This window comes from Amphiura filiformis, chromosome 2 (genome assembly GCF_039555335.1).
Source record: "Amphiura filiformis chromosome 2, Afil_fr2py, whole genome shotgun sequence".
NCBI classification, from domain to species: domain Eukaryota; kingdom Metazoa; phylum Echinodermata; class Ophiuroidea; order Amphilepidida; family Amphiuridae; genus Amphiura; species Amphiura filiformis.
Window position 1 is genome coordinate 19,183,820 of NC_092629.1, and position 26,449 is coordinate 19,210,268.

The window sequence follows — 26,449 nt, forward strand, 5'->3', positions numbered from 1 at the left end:
CTAACAAATTACATTAATAAAGTTGATCAGAAATGCGGTTTCTTTTTAAATGGTGTGAACTTGAAAAGTCGTTCCGCTTTGCTCCAGGTATTTGTGAGCTGAAACGTGAAGAGGGCATTACAGAAATGCATCCCATCCCCTTCAGGTGTGTCTTCATTGTCAACACCACTTAGGGCCTACCTCCTGGTATATCAGTATAGGCCTACTATGACTGGATATATTTGTATTGCATAGTTCTGAGTGGGGTCCGTTTCCGGCGTTCCACTTTGCCCCACCACTTAAATTTGGACTATTGTCCACTTTGCCCCATTTACCTCGACCACATGAGATTTTTCTCGACATGCGTCACTACCTTGTACGCTAATGTATGCTAGCCCTGTTATCATGCATAGAGATGGCTGAAGCCCACCTGTTATTAATACAGCTATTTAGGTAATTCAGCAAAAGCAAAGTGCTTTGGCAGATAATTATATTTCTATAAATTATCGGATTAAACATATGAAAAACAGACATTTTTCTGTAAAAAGTACACATACCTGACTCACACGAACACCCCGTATCACAAACAATGCTGGATCCATGTCGTGTTTTAAATACATGAGCTTGGATATTGAGGGCAGCATATACATAAGTTAATAGGAGTGTTTCGTTTCGCCCCTTGGCCCACTTTGCCCCGGTCCCCCCTATCTCTCGCCATGCTCGCATAATTTACGAGTTGGACTAACGGACTGCAGCATCTGATTCATCGATTTTGTCCGATCTGAGCGCTGACATATTGGAAAATGTTGGTAATCAATATGCATGAGAGTGTATATTCAACGTCCAGTTTTTTTAAAATTGGGTGACACGTGTGTGGGGTGTGTTCGGTATCATTAATTGTGCTGTTATTAGGTATGTCACAGTGGCTGCCACACTGTGCATGCAAGCATAACAGTGAATTAAAAAGCGCGCGCATCAAAGTCGGCTGATTTTTGGAAAACATCAATGTCAAAAATGAATTTCCTTAGTATGTTCCATTTATCCCAATTGTTTGAAATTTTAATATATGGTATATGAAACCTTTCTGAAGCTACCATTGAATCCGACAAAATTAAATTTTGCTTTGTTCAAGAATTATTGTCTGTTTAATGGATTTTTTGACGATCGCTCATAAATCAGTAAATATAGGCCTATTGAAATAGTCGGATCTACCACCATTTAGCTAAAATACTAATCTTTCTTAGCATGTAAATTATTTCCGTCTACATTGAATGAAGCACTTGAGGAACACTAGTTAAAACATAATATTACCAAAGATATTCCATAGGGAGTAGTTTTCCAAACCACAATAGCTTTAAGCCATTGTGTGTGTCCAAGGCCATACTAGTTTTGTATACGCGCTAGAGAGAAACGGCGCTTCCTTTTACCATTTGCCCTCCTACGTTAATCCAGATAACAAAATGTTAATTTTAAGTCTCATTGCAAATGAATTTTTATTTTTACTTTTCGGATTTGGCTTTGAGTAATGGTGACACATACCATGTTGACAGTAAAAAAGAAAATTCTATTCCAGACACCATCAAAATGTCAAACTTTGTATTTTTTGTATTATTTTAAACTGCTGTTTCTTTATTCAACATCATAACAGGTTCATACTTGACAAATTTATGGTGAATGAATAGACTTTCATTAAATATTAAAAAACACCAACATTACTCATGCCTAATTTACATAATAATATCATGAATACATAATTAGCTGTAATTAGCTAATTTGCATAATTAATTACTTTTATGTATTTTTTGTTATCAATTGAAAGAACTTCGTATACATATGTGTGCAAAAAACCCCGCACCCTGATATCGTGCACGGTTTTCCACTGGCATCAATTTTGCATATTAATTAGCTGAATATATTGTTTGTATGATTATATTAGGCCGGCGGGTAAGCATCATTAATTGATCTCGTACACTGGTATGTAATGTGTTGTTTGTACTGTTTACCCCGCATGACTGCTCATATCCATAAGTACCAGACTTGATTCCTGTTTATCAGGGACAGTCTGTGTAGCTCAGTGGTAAGAGCGCTCGCCCGACAAGCGAGAAGTCTGGGGTTCGAGTCCCCGCACAGGCAGGTATGTCCGGAGTTTGTACTCTGGTATATCTGCCTATGCATGTAATGTTTCCATTTGTAAATTCATGTTTAATTGTGCTAGTGTGCGATGCGTAATTCTTCTTTCCCCTGTATATTGATATTATTAAGAATACGATTAAGCATCATTAATTTGATCTCGTGCGCTAGTTTGTAATGTTTGAATGTTTCCATGTCCCAGTGTATGATGCGTAGGCCTCTTCCCTTGTTTGTATGATTATATTAGGCCGGCGGGTAAGCATCATTAATTGATCTCGTACACTGGTATGTAATGTGTTGTTTGTACTGTTTTCTCCGCATGACTGCTCATATCCATAAGTACCAGACTTGATTCCTGTTTATCAGGGACAGTCTGTGTAGCTCAGTGGTAAGAGCGCTCGCCCGACAAGCGAGAAGTCTGGGGTTCGAGTCCCCGCACAGGCAGGTATGTCCGGAGTTTGTACTCTGGTATATCTGCCTATGCATGTAATGTTTCCATTTGTAAATTCATGTTTAATTGTGCTAGTGTGCGATGCGTAATTCTTCTTTCCCTGTATATTGATATTATTAAGAATACGATTAAGCATCATTAATTTGATCTCGTGCGCTAGTTTGTAATGTTTGAATGTTTCCATGTCCCAGTGTATGATGCGTAGGCCTCTTCCCTTGTTTGTATGATTATATTAGGCCGGCGGGTAAGCATCATTAATTGATCTCGTACACTGGTATGTAATGTGTTGTTTGTACTGTTTACCCCGCATGACTGCTCATATCCATAAGTACCAGACTTGATTCCTGTTTATCAGGGACAGTCTGTGTAGCTCAGTGGTAAGAGCGCTCGCCCGACAAGCGAGAAGTCTGGGGTTCGAGTCCCCGCACAGGCAGGTATGTCCGGAGTTTGTACTCTGGTATATCTGCCTATGCATGTAATGTTTCCATTTGTAAATTCATGTTTAATTGTGCTAGTGTGCGATGCGTAATTCTTCTTTCCCTGTATATTGATATTATTAAGAATACGATTAAGCATCATTAATTTGATCTCGTGCGCTAGTTTGTAATGTTTGAATGTTTCCATGTCCCAGTGTATGATGCGTAGGCCTCTTCCCTTGTTTGTATGATTATATTAGGCCGGCGGGTAAGCATCATTAATTGATCTCGTACACTGGTATGTAATGTGTTGTTTGTACTGTTTACCCTGCATGACTGCTCATATCCATAAGTACCAGACTTGATTCCTGTTTATCAGGGACAGTCTGTGTAGCTCAGTGGTAAGAGCGCTCGCCCGACAAGCGAGAAGTCTGGGGTTCGAGTCCCCACACAGGCAGGTATGTCCGGAGTTTGTACTCTGGTATATCTGCCTATGCATGTAATGTTTCCATTTGTAAATTCATGTTTAATTGTGCTAGTGTGCGATGCGTAATTCTTCTTTCCCTGTATATTGATATTATTAAGAATACGATTAAGCATCATTAATTTGATCTCGTGCGCTAGTTTGTAATGTTTGAATGTTTCCATGTCCCAGTGTATGATGCGTAGGCCTCTTCCCTTGTTTGTATGATTATATTAGGCCGGCGGGTAAGCATCATTAATTGATCTCGTACACTGGTATGTAATGTGTTGTTTGTACTGTTTACCCCGCATGACTGCTCATATCCATAAGTACCAGACTTGATTCCTGTTTATCAGGGACAGTCTGTGTAGCTCAGTGGTAAGAGCGCTCGCCCGACAAGCGAGAAGTCTGGGGTTCGAGTCCCCGCACAGGCAGGTATGTCCGGAGTTTGTACTCTGGTATATCTGCCTATGCATGTAATGTTTCCATTTGTAAATTCATGTTTAATTGTGCTAGTGTGCGATGCGTAATTCTTCTTTCCACTGTATATTGATATTATTAAGAATACGATTAAGCATCATTAATTTGATCTCGTGCGCTAGTTTGTAATGTTTGAATGTTTCCATGTCCCAGTGTATGATGCGTAGGCCTCTTCCCTTGTTAGCTGAACATAGTCATTTTTTCAGCTTTAATTTGTCTGCAGATTGGCCGAAATTGCTAAAATAGTAGGCCTACATTTGGTTAATTTATTATAATTATTCAATGATAAATTTTTTAATTTTGTTTTCTTTAACGAAGTCAGGAAAGATAGGCATTTAACCTGTGATACTTAAATTAACGCTGCTTTTTCAAGCAAGCGTCCAAATAAACCGTCAAAATCTCGGAATGTGCCAATTTTGTCATTGCAGCCATTTTGTGGCAGGTTTTTATTCCATTTACGAGCATCTTTAAATTGACACTACATCACAATGCATTGACCGATTTCAATTCCGTTTTTTGATTTTTGATGCTTTAATAAAGCTCATTCATGTAGAAACATTAAATAACATGTTTCTGCTGCGCTTATTTTTGATGTGATATGCCTACTGTTATGTTTTGTATTTAGTTTCTCTACGGTAATAATAATTATCACATTCATTTAATCATTCATTTCTCTGCACTTATTCTGTCTTAGGCCTACACTCTATCACTCCCTCACTCTCATTCTCTCTCTGCCCCGTCTCCCTCCCGTATTTCTTCTTCTTTTTGTCTTCCTTTCTTGCCCCTCGATCTCCCGTCCCCTTCCTCTCTCATCACCCCTCCCTCTTTCACTCCCTTACTTTCTGCTGGCTTTAAGGGGTCGTATCCATTCTTTTGTCTGAACCCCGCTCTAAAGCAGACAGATAGTATGTAACCAGTAACATATCGGCACACAGATCCGTCTGATTTTGACAGAGGGGGCACATTGTTTTTAAAGTGATGATTTCTTACTAAATGAAGTTTGCCGAAAATCATGTGAAATGAAGTACATCAATGCATATCAGGATTACTTTGTGATTCCCAATGTATTCTTTAGTCTTTCAAGTTTGTTCTTAACAAAGTTATACAATTGGTACTCCAGATCCAATTTTGTCATCATTATTGCACGGACTTTCTTAGAAGGGAGTGGTCCTTTGTGAGATTTGGTTGTAGTTGTTTTGTCATCTGGCAAAGCAATGTAAACAAAGATACACACAATTATACTGAGCACAAAATGAATTCGTACACTTAAAAACAAAAGCTATATCTTTAAGGCACTAAACCAAAAATTAAAAAATGGAAGTAGGCAATAGATTTTGATACCTCATTCAGAACGACGCGACTTTATTTTTTTTAATATACTTAATTTAAATGAAAAAAACAGAACATTTCAAGAGTGGCAAAATTTAAATCGACAAGAGGCAGTCTTCAGTGAACGGCTCTTTTCAGAGCCACCAAAACCTTTATATTAGCAGATAGGCGAGACCTGCTTGTTCTCTGTTGACAAGGGGCAGTCGTCAGTGAACGACTCTTTTCAGAGTCATCAGTAGACAAGGGCGGTCTACATGTCTCATTCTTAGGTACTTTGTCCTGAAGAAGTCAGAGCTACTCCTGACGAAAGCTTGACAGTTATAAACTTGTCCGACGGCGAACCCGCTAAAAACCCACTAATTGTTATGAATTCCCGTCGTAAAAGCATATCCCACAATTTGCTTTAGCTCAGTTGCTCGACTCAAAATCAAAAGGGGCACATCAGACAGTAAAAAATAACATTTTGTGGATACAAATCTCTATATGATACAATTGCCACGAAATGTAGGCTTACAGAAAAAAATGGACCCTTAGCAACTAATCCTGGCATGTAGGCTATATTCTGAAATGTTGTAACGATTCATTTGTTGCATTAGTTACTCAGATAGTCATACGGTATTATTATTCCCTACCAATTGGAAAATGTTTTTGTAATATGTTTATTTAGGAATTCAAAGCTATTTTTATGATTTTTTTTTTGGCAAAAAGAAACAGGCCTCCCAAAGATCACCCAAAGTACCGGTATACTAATACACCTGCTGATTTACCTGCTGTTGGGTTCATATACTCTGCCACAATTCCATTAAACAAATCAGGAGCTAGTCTTTCTAAGACCTTGATTGTAGACTCAAAATCTTCAATGATGCCAACCAGTAAATACTTTTCTTCTATATGCTTCTTAGCTTGCTCCAATGACCACTGCGATGGTTCACTGTGGGGAAGATGCAAGGCATTACATTCTGTGAGTACACTAATGTGATATTTAGTCCGCACCAAATAGTCGTGCGATAGACTCATTTCATACTCATTCGACTGTGTACAAACGGCCACGAGCACGTGAAATAGGAATAGGTTTTAGCATAACAAAGAGCAAGCCCCGAAATTTCAGCTACTGAGCGTAAACTGTTTCATTTTCATAACATAAATATTCAACAACAACACAAGGACTTAGCAGCTTATTTATTTGTTTCCATTGAACAGCATAGGCTACGTACCTGCATCCTGGATGAATACCACAGAAATATGAAATTTGAGTAGAAAGTTTCGTCGGTGACACACATTCATCAAGTTCTTTTAAAACGCACTCATCGAAAGTCTGTTTCAATGGATGAAAAGATAAATATATTATTTAGTTAGTCGGACAAGTTAAGGGTGCATATGCATGGTCACTCTGAGCGGGAAAATTTAAACATTGTTTTGTATTGAACGTCTAGTGCAATATGTAGTCCAGATGTAGCAATACGGTACAGGGAGCACACCACTAAATTAATGCGCCATTTGTGCAACATACTGAGTTCCGGTAAAATACAGAAAGTTTATGAGGTAATTATGGGCTGCTCTTTGGAATAATAATCAGAAAGAGTAGCGAATTATAGCTTAAATGAAAGTGTAAAGCCTGTGCATGAATTTGAACACCAAAAAAGTCGCATTTTTATAATTATCGAGAAAATAGGTCCGCGTATTAAAAAATGGGCAGAAACACTTTTCAGTCTTGAGAGCATGTCAAAGACAGTGAGGGCGCTGTTTAGTGGCTCCTACCGGGATAACGAGGTGGAAGACTCCCCATACATTGAAACATATGTTAAACTTTCATCGATTTGCAATCGACTGGTTATCGTTAAATTTCTCAAACGATCAAAGAAAACTGGTGTTTTTACACGTATTCTGAATAGCGGACTTTTGTTGTATTTTATGTAAAGTGCCGCTACTCAGAATTTGTTTTCTGACTAGCGGGTTTTCTGGCTAGCAGGCTGTATCTGTTATCCAGTAGACCCGCTACTCAGAATGTCCACTATTTAGAATTCTGACTAGTGGGCTGTTTTAATCATTTGAAAGAACTGAGTTAGCCCTATCCCTAACCCCTAACCCTGACCCTAACCCTGACCCTACCTCTATCCCTATAAACCCTAACCCAACAACCCCAACCCCAACCCTAACCCTAACTCCTAACCCTAACCCTGACCCTGTGGCATCCACATCTCTCATACCACATTATTAAAATATTATTGTGTAATATTAATATTGGTATCTCAATTGTAAATTATTTGGCATTGCCATTGCTACTAATTTATTACAAAATGTTTTTTCTATATCATGTTATTTATATGATTGTATGTGTGTTGAGATGAAAATAAAACTGAACTGAACTGAACTGAACTGACCCTAACCCTAACCCTAAACCCCGGGGTCACTCCCATTGTGGCCTGTACACCATCCGCGATAATCAACTTTTGAAAAGCACCTAAACAAGGATTTAACCCTTGGCTAAAACGACACCCTAAACAGGGATTTCATTCCTAACATCAAATTTCATACCCTAAATTTCATTTCCGCGTATTTAGAAATTGCAATTTTGCTACCCTTTTTCCAATTTTTCATGTTTTTGACACCCTAAACGCGATACGCGCGTATCGTGCCTACCCACGAAAAACTACCCTTTTTACTCGTTTTCACTATCGCGGATGGTGTCCAGGCCACAATGGGAGCGACCCCCCCGGGCCTAAACCCTAACCCTAACCCTGAGAACTGAGTTTTCTGAGTGGCGGGTTGTCCGTTAATGCAGAAGGCCCGCTACTCAGAAAATATTTTACGAGTAGCCTTCTGATTAACGGATTATTTGATTAACGGGTCTTCTGGTTAGCGGGTCATTTTAAATAAAAACAAGCCCGCTAGTCAGAATTCTGAATAGCGAACCTTCTAGGTGACGGGTTTTCTGAATATTGGGCCTTCTGAGTAACGGGTCTTCTGAGTGACGGTTGCCCCAGAATAGCCGTATGTCCTGTCTACCCATAACAATGACAGAGTGCGGTATAAACAAATAAAACCTTTTGAAATATTTGTTTTTTGGTGGAAAAATAGTGTGTTTGGTAATATTGACTTTGAAGGGGTCGATACACTTCAAAAATATGCCACAATAAAGCACAGTGAAAAAAAAAGCGCAGTGATTTATAGTGCGCTACGCACAGGCTCAACGCCTAGACGTTGATCCACAAGCCTCAGTACACTTTACAGGTTGTCGCTGACCACTACGGCCCCACATCATTTCATAAACCATTTAACCATGTTAACAACAAATCAGGGACTTTGCTGCTTCTAGAGTGCACACACTAGGCATTCCACAAATAACAATCGCAACCAGGATCAACTTACCGAGTTTCGTACGGGTTACAACGAGACAATTAGCAGTAAATTCCTTGTCCAGGGAATTTCAAGCTAACTCAATTTTTTCCACGAGAGCATACTGTAGGCACCACAATGGTTCGAACCCGCAACCTCTCGCACCATAGTCGAACGCCTCATCGATTGAGCTAACTCCCAATATCAATGCTATTATCACTTAACAAGTGCTTGATAATCAAAACCTTCAAGACTGCAAGTTGTAAAGAAACATTGATGCAGATCGTGCCTGACAGGCGCCCCTACCTCCATGGTATTGATTAATAAATATTAATTAAGTAATATTAACTATGTGTTAACGACAACATAATTAGTCCGGTGGCAGACCAAGGTAGGTTGGTTTTGCCAGTTAAAGTGTGTTTGCTTCTGGATTATTGTTCTGTGGGTAGTGCAAAATGAGATTCCGAGGGATGTAAAATTATCACCCCTGGGCAATTCAGAGATATCAAGGTCAAAGTTTATACAGGGTCAAAATTATAAACTTGTCCAATTTTGTCCAAACATATGTCAAATTATTCCTCTTGTCATAAGGATTCAGAAAATATATAGTTTCACATATCTACGACTTATCGTTGTGGAGTTATGAGTAAAAAGGTCAAAGGTTAACTAGAGAACTCCACAGGGGTTGAAATTGAAAAATGCTCCAATTTTGATGAAAATGGTCTCAAATTGGTCTTTCTGTATCACAACTCGAATAATGAATAGTTTGAACTACCTAGAACAACTTGTTGCCTTGGTAACACATCAACATAGGTCATTGTCAATTGAGTCCTACTGATGTTGACCTACTGGTACTTCTCTGAATGCTTACCTAGGTAACGCGAGTCATTACAGTTGGTTATAACTATTCTTTATTCGATTGAGATAACACTGCCAACAATTTAAGACCATTTTTATCAAAATTGGAGCATTGTAGCTCTTTCAGCCCCTGTGCTGCTTCAAAGTTAACCTTTGACCTTTTGGCTTATAACTCCGAAACGATAAGTCGGAGGTGGGTCAAACTATACTTTTTCTGAATCCTTAGGATCAGAGGAACATTTTGGTATTGGTTTAAAAAAAAAATTGTTCAATTTTGAATTTTGACCCCTGTATAAACTTTGACCTTGGAAATCTTGAATTGCCCAGGGGTGACAATTCTACATCCCCCATAATCGCATTTTGTACCACCTATAGATTAATAATCAGCAAAGAAAAACACTTTAACTGGCAAAACCATCTAACCAAATAAAACAATAGTTTGCAGCCGGACTAAATTAGCCGTACCATATTAAAATGTTCAGGCGGGATCCTAGCATTCAGTTCTTTTAACATTCTGTCAGAAAGTTGTCCATCCCCAAATCGCGTAAAGTAGTACGTAGATACCATTCTTGCCAGCGGATCTCGTATAATATTGATGTAGACAGGTTGTTTTGATCTATTAAAAAAAACATATCGTTTGGCAGAATGCCGAAAAGCGATTACGCATCTTTGTAAAAAGCATAGCCACCGGGATAAGCGGTGGATGTGTTGTGGTTGGCTCTTGAGGATGTCTTGTGTCAAGTCATTTTCAATGCAACCCTTATCATTCTCCTTCACTGCCTTTATCCTTCCTACATCCGTTCTTAACCCACACTAAGCCTTTAAAGGGAGTCTCCGGCAATCACAACATTATTCCTTATATGTATGAAAAATAATTATCAAACAAACTCATAGTTACCATAAAAGCGAATAAAAACAGTCGTCTCTCAACACGCGATATTCCAAATTCCCGGGCGCCGAAAATGTCGAGTGCAATGACGTCCCAGTAATACAACGAAGGCTGGCGACAATTGAGCACAAATAACCATTACGTCATTGCACTTAGACAATTTCTGGCGCGGGAATTTTGAATATCGCGTGTTGAGAGTCGACTGTTTTTATTCGCTTTTATGGTCAATGTGAGTTTGTTTTAAATAAAACCATGTGATTCATGCTTGATAATTATTTTTCTAACATACAAGGCATAATGTTATGATTTAATCAACCTAACCTAGCAATACATGTTGTATTGAAAACAATGTTTCCTCAGTGCCAGAAGTGGGTAAGTGCAACTGCTGCCATGAGTAGATGATTACAATATACACATGATATACTGTGTGTAAATTGTCAAATGTCCACAGAGCAGTTGTTGCACCACCAGGGAAATGCCACTAGGCATGCTAGGTTGCAATTACCCACTTCTGGCACTAAATCTTCCACAGGGAGCGTTTCAAATGGGGTTACCTGAATGGGTGACCGAGTCCTTTTGAAATCTACATACCCTGTGTAGGAGATTAAGGTCGTGTCTTCTATAGGGGAATTTCAAATGGAATAATCCATATCACAAAAGCCGTAGCTGGCACTGAAGGGCGCATTGCACCAAATTACTTCTCGAAAGGTGCAATGGTGATGAGTTCCGGTTAAAAGTATATGGCAACTGGAGACAATGTGATGTCCTTAGGGACTATGTTCTTCGTGAGGTTGGCATGTTCTGATTTAAAGGAAAGATGCTAACCTATTAATGACTAAATAAGATGAAATTATACAAATCGATTTCACAAGAAAAGTAGGCCCTGTCCGAATTACTGCTAGCGGAACAAGTCTTAATGCTGGTAAGCAAATGTTCTCAACACAGATCCAAATATGTCTTGAGAACATAAATATGCAGTCAGCAACATTTTGAAAGGTAAGTTTTTATGGCGGACATACAAAAGTTGGCATGGAAAATCAAAGTTGGCACTTTACCCAAAACTTTGCAGATTGAGAAATCAGTCGAGCTAGTGCCACCACAATTATACAAATCGATTTCACAAGAAAAGTAGGCCCTGTCCGAATTACTGCTAACGGAACAAGTCTTAATGCTGGTAAGCAAATGTTCTCAACACAGATCCAAATAGTAAATTAGGTACTCACTAGAAATATTGCGATTCCTATCAGGAATCTTGTTCACTCTGGTGTGGTGAGTGGTATTGTTTCTAGATGTTATCGGCAAACTTTGTGACGGATTTTGATGACATCACATGGGTTGCTTGCCGATTGATGATCTGATCGTAGATCCGATCAAGTCTGTACGCCCCCTCGTCCTTGTTCATGGTGGTGTTGCCTCTACTCCTAATCCAGATGGCCTCTTTGAGCTAACGAGTTGTTTTGTTAGCTTCTTGGTCGATGACTTTGGCTTCCTCCCACCCAATCACGTGATTATTTGTTAGAGTGTGCTCTGCTATGGCCGACTTGTATGTTTCTGTAATTAATGCTTTTCTCTGTGCTCTTGTGAAAGTTTTCTCACTAGCTTTTTCTGATTCAGTCTTGTGTTCTTTTAGCCTTATAGTGGACAGTAAGCGACCTGTTTCCCCTATATAGGTTTTAGGGCAGCTCTTGCAAGGGATTTCATATACTGCTTCGGCTGTTTGGAGGGGGTCTCGTTTGTCCATCGGGTGAACAAGGGCTTTTCGATTGGTGTAATGTGGTTTTAATGATGTAGCAAAACCGTGCTTTTCGATAAGCCTTCCACGTACGGTAGCACTACAAGGTCTTGGCTCTTTTCTTGACTGTCGCTATGTTTGTATTTCTTTGGTTTCGGAAGATCTTTTTCCTCAACAACTTTCGTGATAGACCACTGAGGATAGCCACATTGATTAAGTGCCTGTTCTATATAGCTCGTTTCTTTCTGGCGATCAATTTCTTCAGAAACAATGGAACCTTTTCTGTCGATGAGGGTCCTTACGACACCTAACTTGTGGTGTAACGGATGGTGCGATTGCAATTGCAAGTACTGATCTGTGTGCGTTGGTTTTCTGTAAATGCACAGTTTAAGGGACCCGTCATCTTTCCTGGTGATTAAAGTGTCCAGGAAACGGATACTACTGTCTGATTCTTCCTCGTATGTAAATTTGATGCTATTTGTGGGATCAACGTGGTTCAAATGTGTAGTCAGATTCCCCGCTTCTCCTTTCTTGATCACTTCTAAGACATCGTCGACGTATCTCTTCCAGATTCTGGGTTTGCAGTTGTCAGGTGCTGCGGCTATGGCTTCATTCTCGAACCATTCCATGAACAGGTTGACCGCTATGGGACTTAGGGGACTGTCCATTGCCATACCTTTCTTTTGCAGGAAGATTCATTTTGCCTTTAGATGTAAAGTAGGTGCAGGTGGTGAGAATGAACTCAATTAATTCCATCAGATCGTCAACACTGAGAAGGGTCCTTTTTCAGATCATGGTCTTTTTCTAACTTTTGGCGGATAGATTTCGCCGTAAGATCCACAGGCGTCTTTGTGAACAGGGATACCACGTCATGCGAGATTAAGTATTCGTCGTCACCTATAGTGATCCCGTCTAAGTCCTCAGCAAGTTGTTTTGAATTAAAGACGTGATGGTCTGTAATACCGACAAGAGGACTAATTATGTCTGCCAGCGATCTCGACACATTGTAACCGATAGAGCCTGTGTAGTCGATGATTGGACGTAACGGCGTGTCTTTCTTATGGATCTTGGGACTGCCATATATGCGTGGGACAATCTCCGCTGTTGGGAAAAGGAAATCTTTGTCCTTTTGAGATATTTTTTTCCTCACGCAAGAGTCTGTTTTAGATAGCGACAAGCTTCTTTTTGTATTTTGGGGTGGGGTCTTCTTTAAGCTCTTCACACGTGCTAGTATCATTGAGCAAATTTTCAAGCTTTTCGTCATATTCGGTGGTATCTAAAATGACAGTAGCTCTACCTTTGTCTGCACCCAAAATTTTAATGGATTTTTCTTTCTGAAGCTCTCTAAGGGCAATTCTTTCATCCTTCGTTACATTTGATTTTGGTGGTTTGGTTGACTTGATTGCTCCTACTACCTCCGATCTCAGAGCACAGAGGAAAGCATCAACTACAGAAACATACAAGTCGGCCATAGCAGAGCACACTGCAACAAATAATCACGTGATTGGGTGGGAGGAGGCCAAAGTCATCGACCAAGAAGCTAACAAAACAACTCGATGGCGCAAAGAGGCCATCTGGATTAGGAGTAGAGGCAACACCACCATGAACAAGGGCGAGGGGGCGTACAGACTTGATCGGATCTACGATCATCAATCGGCAAGCAACCCATGCGACGTCATCAAAATCCGTCACAAAGTTTGCCGATAACATCTAGAAATACTACCACTCACCACACCAGAGTGAACAAGATTCCTGATAGGAATCGAAATATTTCTAGTGAGTACCAAATTTACCATTGGATCTGTGTTGAGAACATTTGCTTACCAGTGATTTATGAACGATCCTGATGAATTTGTTCAAAGTCTTAATGCTAGTTCTGGCGTTGAAAAAGCGGCGTCACTTTTCAACAATTTTTAAATAAAAAACTGAATCTGTAAAGTTAACCAAAAATGAAGCATAAATTAAAATTAAGTCCTTAATTAAACAGGGATGACGTAAAAAAGTAAAAAAATATTGTCACGTGGGGTAGAAAACGCCTGGTAAAAAAAGTTGATTTTTACGTGCTTTTCAATGGATAAGTTATTTGGTGGTCTACGCCATGAAATGCGAAATGACAAAAACTACTTATTCTTACCGGTCAATCGGCATACAACGAAAATGTCCGTGGATAACAGCAGGTAGTGAACTCGCCTTCTTGATAAGCTGTGTTATAGCTTCCTTAATAAGAATCAGTTTCTATAATAGAAAGAAATGCATCAATTTTTTTTAAACAAGGAATACAGCGTATCTTAGAAGCCGTACTGTACGAATTTTGCTTCAGTCATCATTGGTTTTCTGTTTTCACACGATATTGTTACATGCTTCGGGTAATCTATCACTTTATGCCCCTCTAAAGGCCTAATATACAATTTAATATCACTTTATCTGCTCGAAATAAAAAAAATTCTGATCAATGAAATATTCTATCATGTTAGCAATTCGTTTACACACAAAAGAGCGCAATTTGTCAGAGTATTATGTGACCTGCTACCACGAAATGAGCATGAACCCAAGTTGGTAGTTTCTAGACGCCCTGGCTGTTGCGTTGGTGTTCTTACAATAGTATGTCGGCATTGTCCTTGTGAATGGAGGGGAGGGAGCACAATAGGCCATTCACCAAGGACATACTACTGGCTTGTATAGGTGCGCGGCATACACAGAACATCACTCAGTCAGCCAGGATGTCTCAAAACTACCAACTTTCGACCTTAAGCTCATTTCGTGGTAGCCGGTCACATATTGGTTAAGAGTTGGGCATACCTTATCATTGGACAGATCCGTGTGTCGTTGTGATATTTCCTTCTGCGTTGCCCAAGTGCCAATCGTTCTTGTAAATCGTCCTTTACGTTGGAGGTAGTCGAGTAATGAGACAAATGTTCTGCTACCACATTTAGGAACCCGGTTGTAAACAATAAGGTGTTTCTGCATGAGACAAAATTATGTCTTACTTGTTACGATTGTCCGAATGAGACAAATGTCATATAATTAAATTCAAGCAAATACTAATGTTCGGTTATGTTTTGTTGAATACTAATAAAAAATAATATAGAAAATCGAATGAATTTAAAAAGAATATTAACCAAAATTCTCGAGGCCCAATCGGGGCCGATTTTCATTGAAATTACTTGTGGTAGAGGAGCGGTGCCACGTGGGGAGGATTCCCCCCAGAAGGAGAGCAAAAAAATCAGAAAGAGAAAGAAGAGGAAAGAAACGGAAGAAGGAAAGGGGAGAGGGGAATGGAAAGGGGTTTTCTATACCTATTGTTCATTAAAAAGCGTTAGGGGCTACGCCCACTGATCCCAAACCAATATTCGTATGACAGAAACTATTTATTTTTAACAGTAAAACATTGTGTAAAGGCGTATTTTTATTTCTGGTGCATTTTGAGTAATTTCTTACATAAACTTATCAAACGTATCAAGGAATAAAAGAATAGTAATAATAAAAACGCATCTCGCATCTTGGTTAAACTTTTAGGGTCACTAACGGGAAATAACGGTTTCTTTTCTAACTTTATCATTTCTGTGATGTTTGTTTGTAAATTGTGACGATTTTATGGGTTTTCTATACCTGTTGTTCATTAATAAGCGACAGCTTCAGGGCCCTGCCTCCTGGTCCCCCGCCAGCGGGCAAGCCCCTGCCACCCCCGTTTATGCTCCCCCCTAATATTCAACCCTGACACAATTCTATCATCATTAGACTTTTTTTGTCACAAGATACCAAACTATTGCTTTCTAACATTGTGATGTGACCTGAGTAATTTAATCTTTGTTTACAAAATTAGATTATTTCATGAGTGATGACGTTTTTTGGAATTCCCTCTCATGCATCAAGTTAATCAAAAACAAATTGAATCATATCTAATTTTGGATTATTTGGGAACCCCCTCTTCTCTAGAATATTCTCTGTATTGCATCATTGGGATAATCCCTTAGACATGTTAGATTGTGAAATGGATATGACATCATATTGCAAAACCCCAGGAAGTGATGTAATGCGAAAGGTTAATATTATAATTATTCTTGATAATATCCCAGATTACATCATATCGTCGGGTGTATTAGGCCTACATAGTGACGGATATTAAACTTCGCCAGAAAAAAAGTTTTTGAGTTAGACGCGATCAAAGAGTACACGTACGCCGATTTGTGATCAACTATAGCAGAACACTGTCAAGTAAAATCCTCCAAAAGTTGCTGTATTTAAAACAAGAAATGTCTTTAAAAAAGACAACGCAGTGATTAAAGGAAACATGCTGGATTTGCCTCGGTTCCGGAGCCACTGATTTAAAGGTAACAGGTTTTAAAGGCCCATTCGGCGATTTGCTCATTTGGACGATCGTATCGTGAGTCATCAAAATTCAGATTTTGGTACCTTTGCATTGTCATAGATGTGCTAACATAGTAATTCAGCTGAAAACCGTGTATTTAAGACAAAATAAGACATGATTTGAATGGGGCCACATTTGTTTCGTTTCAAAAATACCTAATGACTATTTTATTACTTATCTTTCACTTTTAGATCATTTATAAACAATTTCATTTCTTTGCACTTTCGCTGGGATCACTGAAAGCACTTTTGAGTTAAAACTCATTAAGAGAAGTATAGAATATATAATCTTTGAATGAAAACATGTCACATCTGAGACGAATAGTTATATTCGTCTCCGTTAATGCTTTTGTCACTGCAGGTTTGTCTTCAATGTTGTTAATGAATATTAATTGAAAGGTCAGCACAGCATTAACACTCAATGCCTAACAAACCTGAGATTTTGTATGAATTGAGTTAGATGCTGTAGGCCTATTTGACTTCACTTTTGGTATATTCATATAAAGACAGTAATTGAAATAACAGGTTGCTGGAATGTTTTGTAACAATGTGTGATATCTGGTTTAGGGCCCAAGCCGGCAAATTTGTAATTGAGATCAAGGCAAAAATATGGTGTAGGGGCCAACAAAAATAACATTTAAGAAAATGGATACTACAAATCATCAGAACTCTAGAACCAAGCATATTGAAGTATGGCGGTTGCCCGGTAGGGGTCACTCCCATTGTGGCATGGCCTGTACACCATCCGCAATAATAAAAACGCGTAAAAAGGGTACTTTTTATGGGTAGGCGCGATGCGCGCGTTTCATGTTTAGGGTGTCAAAAACATGAAAAATTGGGGGGAAAGGTAGCAAAATTGCAATTGCTAATACGCGGAAATGAAATTTAGGGTATGAAATTTGATACAAGGAATAAAATCCCTGTTTAGGGTGTGAAACAGGCGCGTGTTACCTGTTTAGGGTGTCGTTTTTGCCAAGGGTTAAATCCTTGTTTAGGGTGCTTTCAAAAGTTGATTATCGCGGATGGTGTACAGGCGACAATAGGAGTGCCCCCCCGGAAATGAATTGTGAAAAATGCTTCCTTTGTTCTGCATGATCAGATTATGTCACATATTTAATACGTAACTTCTGGAATTGCACAGACTTTGTATTGGGTTCAAAGGGTTGCTTTTAAATCAGTGCTACACATAACCTAATTTCAATGGAATCACAAGAATGTGGTTTTTAGTTTTCTTTAAATTGCATTTTTGGAGTTATGACACTTTTTATCTGAGTAACAGGTTGTAAAATACTTGAAACTATAATACTAAACATAAATATTTTGTGTATACTAACAGTTCACATAGATGAACGCGCTTTATAAATCATGTGTGCACTGGTAATAGAAATAGGCGATGCACATACTAAGTACAGTAATAGATTTTTGTCAACTGAAAGCATAGACCTTGTAAAGGTCTATGCTGAAAGCAGCATACAGAGAACGTACATGTCAAGTCCACTGTGTGAGAGAACATGCACAACTTACAAGGCCATGAGAATGTTTGCAGTTAGCAACCTGGACAACATATTCTTTTGTTATGCAAGGCTCACTCAGTCATTTAATGTGGCAATACAAACGATCGAATTTGGTGTTGAAACGAGCTAAATTTTGAGTTACACCTTTTCAATGTAAAATTAATTTTCTCGGCCAAATGAAATGCAATCATTTTCATTTTTTCAGTAAATGTCAGGTCAAATTGTAGTGCTTGATACTTATTTTTTTCAAATCCTAGTGTTAAACTTAGGCATGAAATTCAGTCATTTCGTGTAAGATTTTCGATTTTGATAGGCTTAAACTCTGCCCGCGAGCCTTTTCTTGGATCAACCTTTTAGCTTTTCAAAGTAATATAGTTCGCTAATGAAGGATTTTTCCCAACTTTCTAACGCACATCACCGTGAGCGATATATCATAGTTTTGTCAGAATTTACGTTTTGATTTCACCATTTTTTCACCGGCTGAAATTTTTTCAAAATGAACGCGTGAAATATAAGGCTAATAATACTAGCATTGTGGATCGATATCCCTGGGTTTAATAGGAATACCGGCATGATACAGTGTTGCCAGAACTTCAATATAGCAACGAAATTCCCAGGCCTAATAGCGCTCCTATACTGATCATGTTTATAGCACGATGAGGATATTTCATCATCACGTGAGTGATTCGGACCAATGTGTTGAAATTTGCTTCTCCTCAAAACAACTTTGCCCGAAGGCTTACATGCAATTGGGCAATATTTTAAACAAAACTTTCTTTTACAAAACATTATATACGCTGTATGTTTTATGATCAACAAACTGTTTGGAACACACTTCCAAAGAAATAACCTTCGTAACGCCCCGGCGTAACGCCCCAGACTTTCGTTATTAAAACGCCAGAAATAGATTGTCCTTATAAGAACCATCAGAGATTGTGGCTTATAAGAACCGTTCATTATCACTAGTATCTAAAGTATCTTGAAACATCTATCACATGAAGAATTATTCGCTATTAAATCAGTAAAATGATTACAAAGTTATACGTCAGTATGTAAAAACGTGAAAACGTTGCACCCTAACATCCGTCACACATCCGTCACTATGTCTTGCGCCAATATCAGCTAATATCGAGCACGATAATCTGGTCTCTCGTGTTGATCTATGGACATACGTCACACATCCGTCACTATGTCTTGCGCATAAAAGTCGGATCAAGGAAGGACTTCGAAGCATCCGTCGGTTCTTTACGCTTATTATTAAACGCTTTTTTCATGATAAAACCGACTCGTCACGAGTGCCCACGACATACATGGCATATTGTATTTGAGTATTTACTCCTGATCTTACTAGTACTCACTCTCATGGTATAGCTAATCACACAAGCTGTAACTTCTTTTTACCAAACGCCAATGATTGTATTCAGTTTTTACCAATTTACACTGTAGGCCTATTATCTGTAAATTTGGAGCCGCCTCTAAACGCCTCTGAACATATTTTGATCATCTTTCAATAACCTACTCATTAAAAAGGATCATATTTTCATTTTTTATTACTTAATCATCCCTTTTATATTGTAAAGCTTTAAAATAATGTCTCTAAATAATTGTCGAATCAACTCGAACCATTAAAAATTTATTAAAAGCGATATTTTACTAAAATAATGATCCATTGAATATCTGCTCTACGTAAAAGTTTTTGGTTTATACCCAGTTATCAACATCCGTCAAGAAATCATGTAGGTTTCAATGAACAATATTGAATTACGTACGTTCAAATTGAAAAATAATGTTTTTACATAGTGACGGATGTGACAGATACGCCGTACAATTTATTTGTTTTTCCGAGTAAACGGCGTTTTACATAGTGACGGATGTTTAGATACGCCACTATGTAAAACGTCGGGTAATGTAATATATCAACATCCGTCATTTGCATAATTAATTATCTAATCAATTATGCAAACTTGAGCTTCAAATCTTGGTAATATTATACTACTCACTATTTAAAATACATTGGCCAATTTTCATAAAAATGACAAAAATCAATATACGTCACTATGTAATACACCCGACGATATAGTGTGAAGGTAGTAATTAGCTTTTAAGGGGTACTGCACCTGGCTAATTTTTGTGCCTATTTTTGCATTTTTCTCAAAATTATAACACATTGGTGACAAGTAAGATATGTATATTATAGGGGCAAGGACTACAACTACTGTACTGAAAATTCAGCAATTCAAAGCAAATAGTTATTGATTTATTGATCAAATATTGGTTTTCCCTCATTTTTGACTGTAACTCCACAACTGTTGACTGCGCTGAAATAAAATTTCCAGTGCAGTAGTTGTAGTCCTTGCCCCTATAATATACATATCTTACTTGTCCCTAATGGCCTATAATTTTGAGAAAAATGCAAAAATAGGCATAAAATTGGGCAGGTGTAATACCCTCTTAATACAGGTATAATGGAATTTTCATGTGCTTGGTATATAAGAACATGTAAACATAATTCGACACAGTTACCCAGTGGCGTACCGTGGCCGCCCCAACCCCGGGGGGCTGAAGAAGAAACAATTTTGCCGCCCCTTCCTTAACAGCCCGAAAAGGTTGACCCAATTTTTTTCACGGTCGTTTGAAAAGGATTTTAGGCAAAAAAAAAAAAAAGGATTCTAGCGCGCCCTAAAAGCAACAATTTTTTCAAAATTTTTTATGCTTTTTCAATTTTTTGCGCCCTTTTTTCCTTTGCTAATTCGTTTTGCCGCCCCTTCGTTTTGCCGCCCCTGTTTTTGCCGCCCCTTCGTTTTTGCCGCCCCTACTTTGACCCCGGGGGCTGATGCCCCAAAAGCCCCCCAAAAAAAAAATACTCGCATGGTTACCAGTGTTGTTGTGGACTAGATAATGTGCTAACAGTCCATTTCCTTCAAAGAAAGGAAATTACGAACCATTACGAATGTTGACTTGCTGAAGTCTGGTTTAGGAAACAACACATCACAAATAGTTTGCGCAAATATCCATCTGCCTAGAAGGACATCGATGTACGGTACATTCCAGATACGACTGGTGCTTTAATATAGTGAGGAGATTCGGGACAATTTCTGACCGCACTGAATTTATACGCCAAAGTTGTACTACTACTATACGTAACATTTGAAAAAAAAAATCTTTTGAAAACCAAAATCTCTATTTTGATAAGAAAAAGTGGAAGGGGAGGTGAGGTTGTCGATCTGGTAAAACCCCTTTAATAACATAAATCCAAGCAAAAAAAACAAAAATACCGTTAAAAATAAATAATTATATTTGAAAACATTCAAGCGAAAAACAAAAACAAACAAATAAACAAAAAAATGTAATAGGCCTACTGCTAACCTTTCCATTGACCTTAACACCATATTTCGCTCTGCTTGGATTACTTGTTGACTTTCCTGTCTGTGTTGGTGATAACTGGATTTTAAAGCTGCCGGTATCATCTGATAATGAACCTTTCTTTGCAGTCTCAAGGGATGACACTGTGTTTGGAAGAAAGAAGAACAACATTGTGAACCATTCTTACCATGCTTACGTACGGTTTTCAGCCACATTCGACGTGTAAGAATGTCTTAACCAACATTTTGCATGAAATTTAGTTATTAATGAATTATGAAAATATAGCACACAAATGTACACATTTGTTGAACACATAATAAATTAAAATGTACACATTTTAAGATATTTTATTTTGTCTTAAATAAAAAAACAATCGACAAAATTTTAATAAAAAAACAATCGTAATAAAATTTTTATTAAAGAAACAACAATTTTAAAACAATAAATAAATAATAAATTGAAAAACAAAAAATGCATGCTTCAAATTCAGATACGATGTTTCTGCACTAAACCCACGTATATCTGCTGAACCGTTTTGCTTTTACGGATCATGGAACAGTATTCAGTTTAACCTTGACCTTTTATTGTTCTCCACAGGCATTTCGAACTTGCGTTTGTATTGATCTCCATGTATCTATTCACCCGGTTTTACGGTATTCAGTAAGATATTGGTTTGACACAAGATCTGTTCATTATATTTTCACCATAATGACCTGATGACCCGTATAGATTTAGTCTGAAGTTCATTGCAAAAATAGACATAGATTGAAGCTTGAATACTTTGGTGCACAAAGAAAATTAAAGCTTGATTTACACTTTAAAAATGGGAACCTTTTAGTTAATTTAATATATGATATCTTATGATGATGTATTATATTATGTTAAATGCTGAGAAACGCATATTGCTCTCATGTTTTTTTTTTACTTGTCATACATGATTTAGGTTCTCAATCCTAGCCCGTGCACCCCTGTGGGGCGGGCCATGATCTGCCCCTAGGGAGGGGAATTTCGAATGGGGTTAACTGTCAGGGTGTCTCCCAGGGGCGTAGCCAGCTTTCTTGGTGGGGGGGGCAAAATAACATTTTGGGGGCACAGACGAAAACATTGCAGTTGCATCATACAATACATAGAGACTGTATGTCTTCGAGCTTCCCGAAAAGGGCCTTATTGGGATGCGCGTAGCGCGAAAAAAATGGTATTTTACACTATTTTCGGCCATTATCCGGCTAAAAAAGGGCTTTATTGTTACAATGTGCGTAATTTTTTTTAATTTTACACTATTTTGGCCCTGAATTTTGCTAGAAATGGGGCTCCTAGCCCTTTTCTTTTCCTTTGCCCTCCTGATTTTCTCTTTCATTTTTTTGTCAGAGGGCACTTTTCTTTCTCTTTTTTGTCAGGGGGGCACCCTGCCCCCCTGTTTGCTTGTTGTACTATTATTGTATTGTTTTATTTGCAACAAAAGAAATAAATAAAAGCTCGTTTTGGGGGCATGAACATGATGAAATACAAATATAAAAAATTTGGTAAATATTAATATAAGCATGGACTGCTTTATATTAGGTACACGTTTCCAACAAGATCCGCGGGGAGAGCGTGGCGTGTTCACTCTATTTTTCTGAGTAAGCTAAGGAGGGCCTGATTGGCTCACGTCTTACAACAAGCACATTCTCAGGACTATATGCCTTGTTGTACAATTACTTCCAAAACAAAACAAATAACGAAAATAGGTACAATTCTGGTTTACCCTGCGCACCCTGTGTTAGGGTTATGGTTATTATTAATTATTATTATTATTTTTATTTTTATTATTATTATTATTATTATTATTATTATTATTATTATTATTATTATTATTATTATTATTATTATTATTATTATGCTACCCTGAATACAGGCATAATAAACATATAAAGCCTGTTTAAAACCATGCTTAAGTACGTTACCTGCATTCGGAATATAACTATCATGAATTTTACCGTCGTTAGTAGATTGGTCCACAGTGCCAGGTGCATTGGTTATTTGTTGACTCATGTCCATCCATGCAGGCAAAGACGACATAGAATTCATGTAGAAAACAATCATACATATACACACAGTTACAAGAAATACATTCAGAAACCGACTGAAATGTATATGTGAAAATACACATAAATCCATTTTATCATAATGTGACGCTTTGCGTCGTCAAACGTCAGATATCTCTTTTCTCCATAAGGATTATACGATAAACTGCGTTTATTTATTATTATCCATATCCATCGAAACAAATCTGTATCATTGTGATCAAATAAACAAAGAAATCTTCACATTGGGGAAGTCCAATGCCGGGGTCCAATGTTAGAGTTAGAGTTGTGATTCCCAACGTCGTGATCGTCCGTCCGCCTGGGTCCGTCCTTCCGTCCGTGTCTCAATTCAAAATCATTGAACTCTCATGTGGCGGAGCGAGGTCGTAATTGAACCACAGATTCTGATTGAAAATTCTGAACGTACAAAATGAAAATGGGCAACGTACAAAATGAAACCAATTTTCCTTTTTACAATAATATAAAAGAATCGGATAGCAACGTTTGCACAGTATTTTTGTGGGACCTGAGAGCACATGAGACACACCAAATTGCATTATGAAATCGAGGTATGTCCTTCTGATATCAAATAATTTTGATTTTTTTTTAATTCGCGATTTAATACAAATTTTATGGCAAATTATTAAAAATTTATATTTTTTTATAATTATTTAACAGTCCTCGAAGTAAAAATGATCATGATGGTAAACTTTATAAATCTAATGATTGTACTTATATTGTATGTAGCTAGCCATCTGTCCATCATTTGAAAATTCGTTGGTCACATCACATACGAAATCATTTCACATACAGAGCTATAAGTTTAATACCATTCTGGTGCATGATATTGTATTTGGCTTCAAATTTGCCTATTGCTCAATTACCTTTCCTCGACAGGGTGTTTTTATGAGATTTTATTTTATTTACATGTCAATCTTTCGAGTAACATTGTTTAACATGGCATTAAAATTATAGCTCTGTTTGAGAAACTTTTTTGTTGGACATGGTATTAAACGTATAGCTCTGTATGTGATGTGACTGACGAGTTGTGATACAAGGGGCAAGTCTGGGAGAGGTAGTGTGGACAAATATACATTTTGTCTTGGCTACGTCTGGAGAGGTAGTGTATATAAACAAATATTGTTTTCGTGGTTACTTCTTCGAGATGTAGTGTTGACAAACTGGCTACGTCTGGGAGAGATAGCGTGAACAAACAGATATTTTTCTCAGCTTCATCTTAGAGAGATAGTGTGGACAAACAAACACTGTTTCTTTAGTTACGTCTTGGAGAGTTAGTGTGGACAAACTAACATTATTTCATTGGTTACCTCTTGGAAAGGCAGTGTGGACAAACTAACATTGTTTCCCGACTACCTCTTGGAGAGGTAGTCGGACAAGCTTTATATTTTTACTACGTTTGGGAGAGGTAGTGTGGACAAACAAACATATGCTTCCTTGGTTACGTCTGGGAGTGGCAGTGTGGGCAAACAAACATTGTTTTCTGGTTTATATCTTGGAGAAGCAGTGTGGACAAATAAACATTGTTTCCCTGGTTAGGTCTGGGAGAGGTAGTGTGGACAAACAAACATTGTTTTCTGGTTTATATCTTGGAGAGGTAGTGTGGACAAATAAATATTGTTTCCTTGGTTAGGTCTGGGAGAGGTAATGTGGACAGACAAATATTTTTTCTCAACTACGTCTTGGAGAAGTAGTGTGGACAAACAAACATTTACGAAAACAAATAATACGGGAATATTCTGTAAATGTGTTATGACTTAACATGTGGAATCCAAGATGGCTGCTGGCATAAACATTCGGTGAAAGGCATTCAGACCGATTTTAGTGATAATAACATTCTTCACAAAGTTAGTTGTTTTCTTGGCTATACGTCGAAATATTAAATTTAATATAAAGGTAAAAGTAAAGAGCCCCCCAAAATACCCATTTCAAAATATTTTAATATTTTTAACCCCCAATATCTCTTAAAAGAGATATCGGGGGTTTCGGAATTACAAGGAGAACTTACAAATTTTAAGATCCTTGATTGGCTAATAGCGCGTATAAGGAAGGTCGATTCATCTGGCTGGTGCCAAAAGCAACTTTTGGTGACATGGTGCCTTCACCAAGGAAAGTTTCCTACTATTAAGACCTAGCTTTTGAGATGGTTTGTATGTTTGATGGTGTAAAATTAACAATAAGGCGCCCGGTTTTACCGCCGTGTTCAGCAACTCATATCATCACGACACTTGTAAACAAACCGTGCTCGGAGTTTGATTGACAGATGACGTCAGACGTAAACTAGTCTTTTTATCTTTGTCTTTCATTATAACATGTAGGAATTATTGATCAAACCCACACCTGCCACAGAACTTTATTTGCATTTGAATATCGCGCCTTACCAATCAATATAATAGGTAGGCCCCTACTTGGGAAGTGAAACCGTGTGCAGCTACAAAAATGGGTGGTTGTATTCAAATGAGTATAACTTGAGTTTGCTGTAAGCAATTGCAACAACTTCTTTTTTATTGAGACGTGTAGAATTTGATGTTTCCAGTGGTATTTTAATTTTTAGCAGATTCCTTACAGATCTCGAGTTACAGCCCCTCAAACATGAGTTTGCCTCTTTTGACTCAGCCTGTAGGCCTAGTTATTTCATTATTATGTTTTCAGAATCTTGCTCCCTATAGTTAAAGAGCCTTTTGGGACTTGTGACTTGACTTGCAACTTCGATGGTGATGGTGTTGATATTCAAGACTTCGGCTCAAAATGCTCAAAACTTGGACTGTGTTGAATAGGCTCAATTTTTAGCACGAAATGTTCGAATAATAGGTCCCAATTGAAGTAGGAAGCAGGCTTTTACAATACCCAGAGATGTAGACTCGAGTCGTGTAACTTGGACTCGAGTCACTATTTTTGGGACTTGTGACTTGACTTGCAACTTTTGCAAAATGACTTGACTTACTTGGGACTTGGACAAAGGGACTTGTGACTTGATCTTGACTTGACAATACCTCACTGAGCAAATGCCTTGCAGCTTTGGGAAGAGAAAAATCATCATGGACACAGCCTCCAAGACTG

At 38.0% G+C, this 26,449-nt stretch overlaps 1 protein-coding gene across 1 annotated transcript; it reads right to left on the reverse strand.

The window, feature by feature from the left end:
* Positions 1–4,143: 4,143 nt before the first annotated feature.
* Positions 4,144–23,833, reverse strand: LOC140145959 (uronyl 2-sulfotransferase-like). The gene is made up of 8 exons (XM_072167697.1): positions 23,252–23,833; positions 21,312–21,451; positions 14,863–15,024; positions 14,198–14,298; positions 9,908–10,058; positions 6,463–6,563; positions 6,016–6,179; positions 4,144–5,122 (listed from the first exon to the last, which is right to left on the reverse strand). The coding sequence occupies exons 1-8, from the start codon at positions 23,463–23,465 to the stop codon at positions 4,965–4,967; spliced, it is 1,191 nt and encodes a 396-aa protein (XP_072023798.1). The 5' UTR covers positions 23,466–23,833; the 3' UTR covers positions 4,144–4,964.
* Positions 23,834–26,449: the final 2,616 nt, after the last annotated feature.

Coding starts and splice junctions, on each gene's coding strand:
- LOC140145959 (XM_072167697.1), bottom strand. CDS start 23,465: ATGGATTTATGTGTATTTTCACATATACATTTCAGTCGGTTTCTGAAT. Junction 10,059..14,197: donor CGTTGTATGCCGATTGACCG/GTAAGAATAAGT, acceptor TTTTTTTAATAG/ATCAAAACAACCTGTCTACA. Junction 6,180..6,462: donor GGTATTCATCCAGGATGCAG/GTACGTAGCCTA, acceptor TCTTCCCCACAG/TGAACCATCGCAGTGGTCAT.